The sequence below is a fragment of the Apis dorsata genome, unplaced genomic scaffold (genome assembly GCF_000469605.1).
Source record: "Apis dorsata unplaced genomic scaffold, Apis dorsata 1.3 scaffold_113, whole genome shotgun sequence".
NCBI lineage: Eukaryota > Metazoa > Arthropoda > Insecta > Hymenoptera > Apidae > Apis > Apis dorsata.
The window spans coordinates 1,506,559-1,507,265 of record NW_006263408.1 but is presented as its reverse complement, the minus strand read 5'-3'; the positions used below and the strand labels follow the sequence as shown (position 1 = coordinate 1,507,265).

Genomic DNA, 707 nt, shown 5'->3' with positions numbered 1-707 from the left:
TTTTTTTTTTTTTGTAACATCTCATATAAAAATAAAAATACTTTTAATTTCTGATCTAAAACTAATATTGAAATTATTACAAAAATAATTGATCACAATTTATCATAAACTATATAATAAAAAGTTGTATACTGATTTTCTTTCATATATTTATCTTTTCTTTGATTTATTCCTAATTTTCAATTAAACTCACCAAATTAATGGAAATAAGAAGTTATCGTTTGGAACACTTGGAACAATAGACTTTTACGTGTTGATATACAATTGATGATGAGCTTGATGTTGACTCTGAAGTGGATGTTGCAATGAGTGTTGATGTTGATGTTGATGTTGATGAGGATGTTGATGCTGTAGCGTTGGGTGTCTCGTATTGAATCTCACGCTTCCGGTCAACGAACTTCCTCTACCATGGGTTCCAACAACGCTTGGTGTGTCAGATAGTTCGTCATCCTCAGCTCCCAGGCTACGGAACCTTACGAAACCATCTTCAGCGACGAGCATCGTTGAACCAGTGGTCGGGGTTTGTTCATGAACACCACCTCCACTACTCTGCTGCACCGGTGTATGTCTACCACGACTTTCGGAGTTTCTTAGAGTTTGTATCCCATTACCGTGTCGGTTTAACGAGCCACGACCTTCGTGTGGGAAATGGCCCATAGTGCCTGATTTGCGAATGGAATGCCTTTCAAAAGTACCTACGACAATGA

General features: G+C 37.5%; 1 protein-coding gene across 1 annotated transcript in view; it reads right to left on the bottom strand.

The window, feature by feature from the left end:
• The window catches only part of LOC102675862, a 6,271-nt gene that overhangs the window by 1,794 nt on the left and 3,770 nt on the right, over window positions 1-707 (bottom strand). The window contains exon 2 of the mRNA XM_006612528.2: window positions 194-695. Coding sequence (XP_006612591.1) covers window positions 247-695 — 449 coding nt within the window. The 3' untranslated portion in view covers window positions 194-246. The remainder of the gene's footprint in view (window positions 1-193; window positions 696-707) is intronic.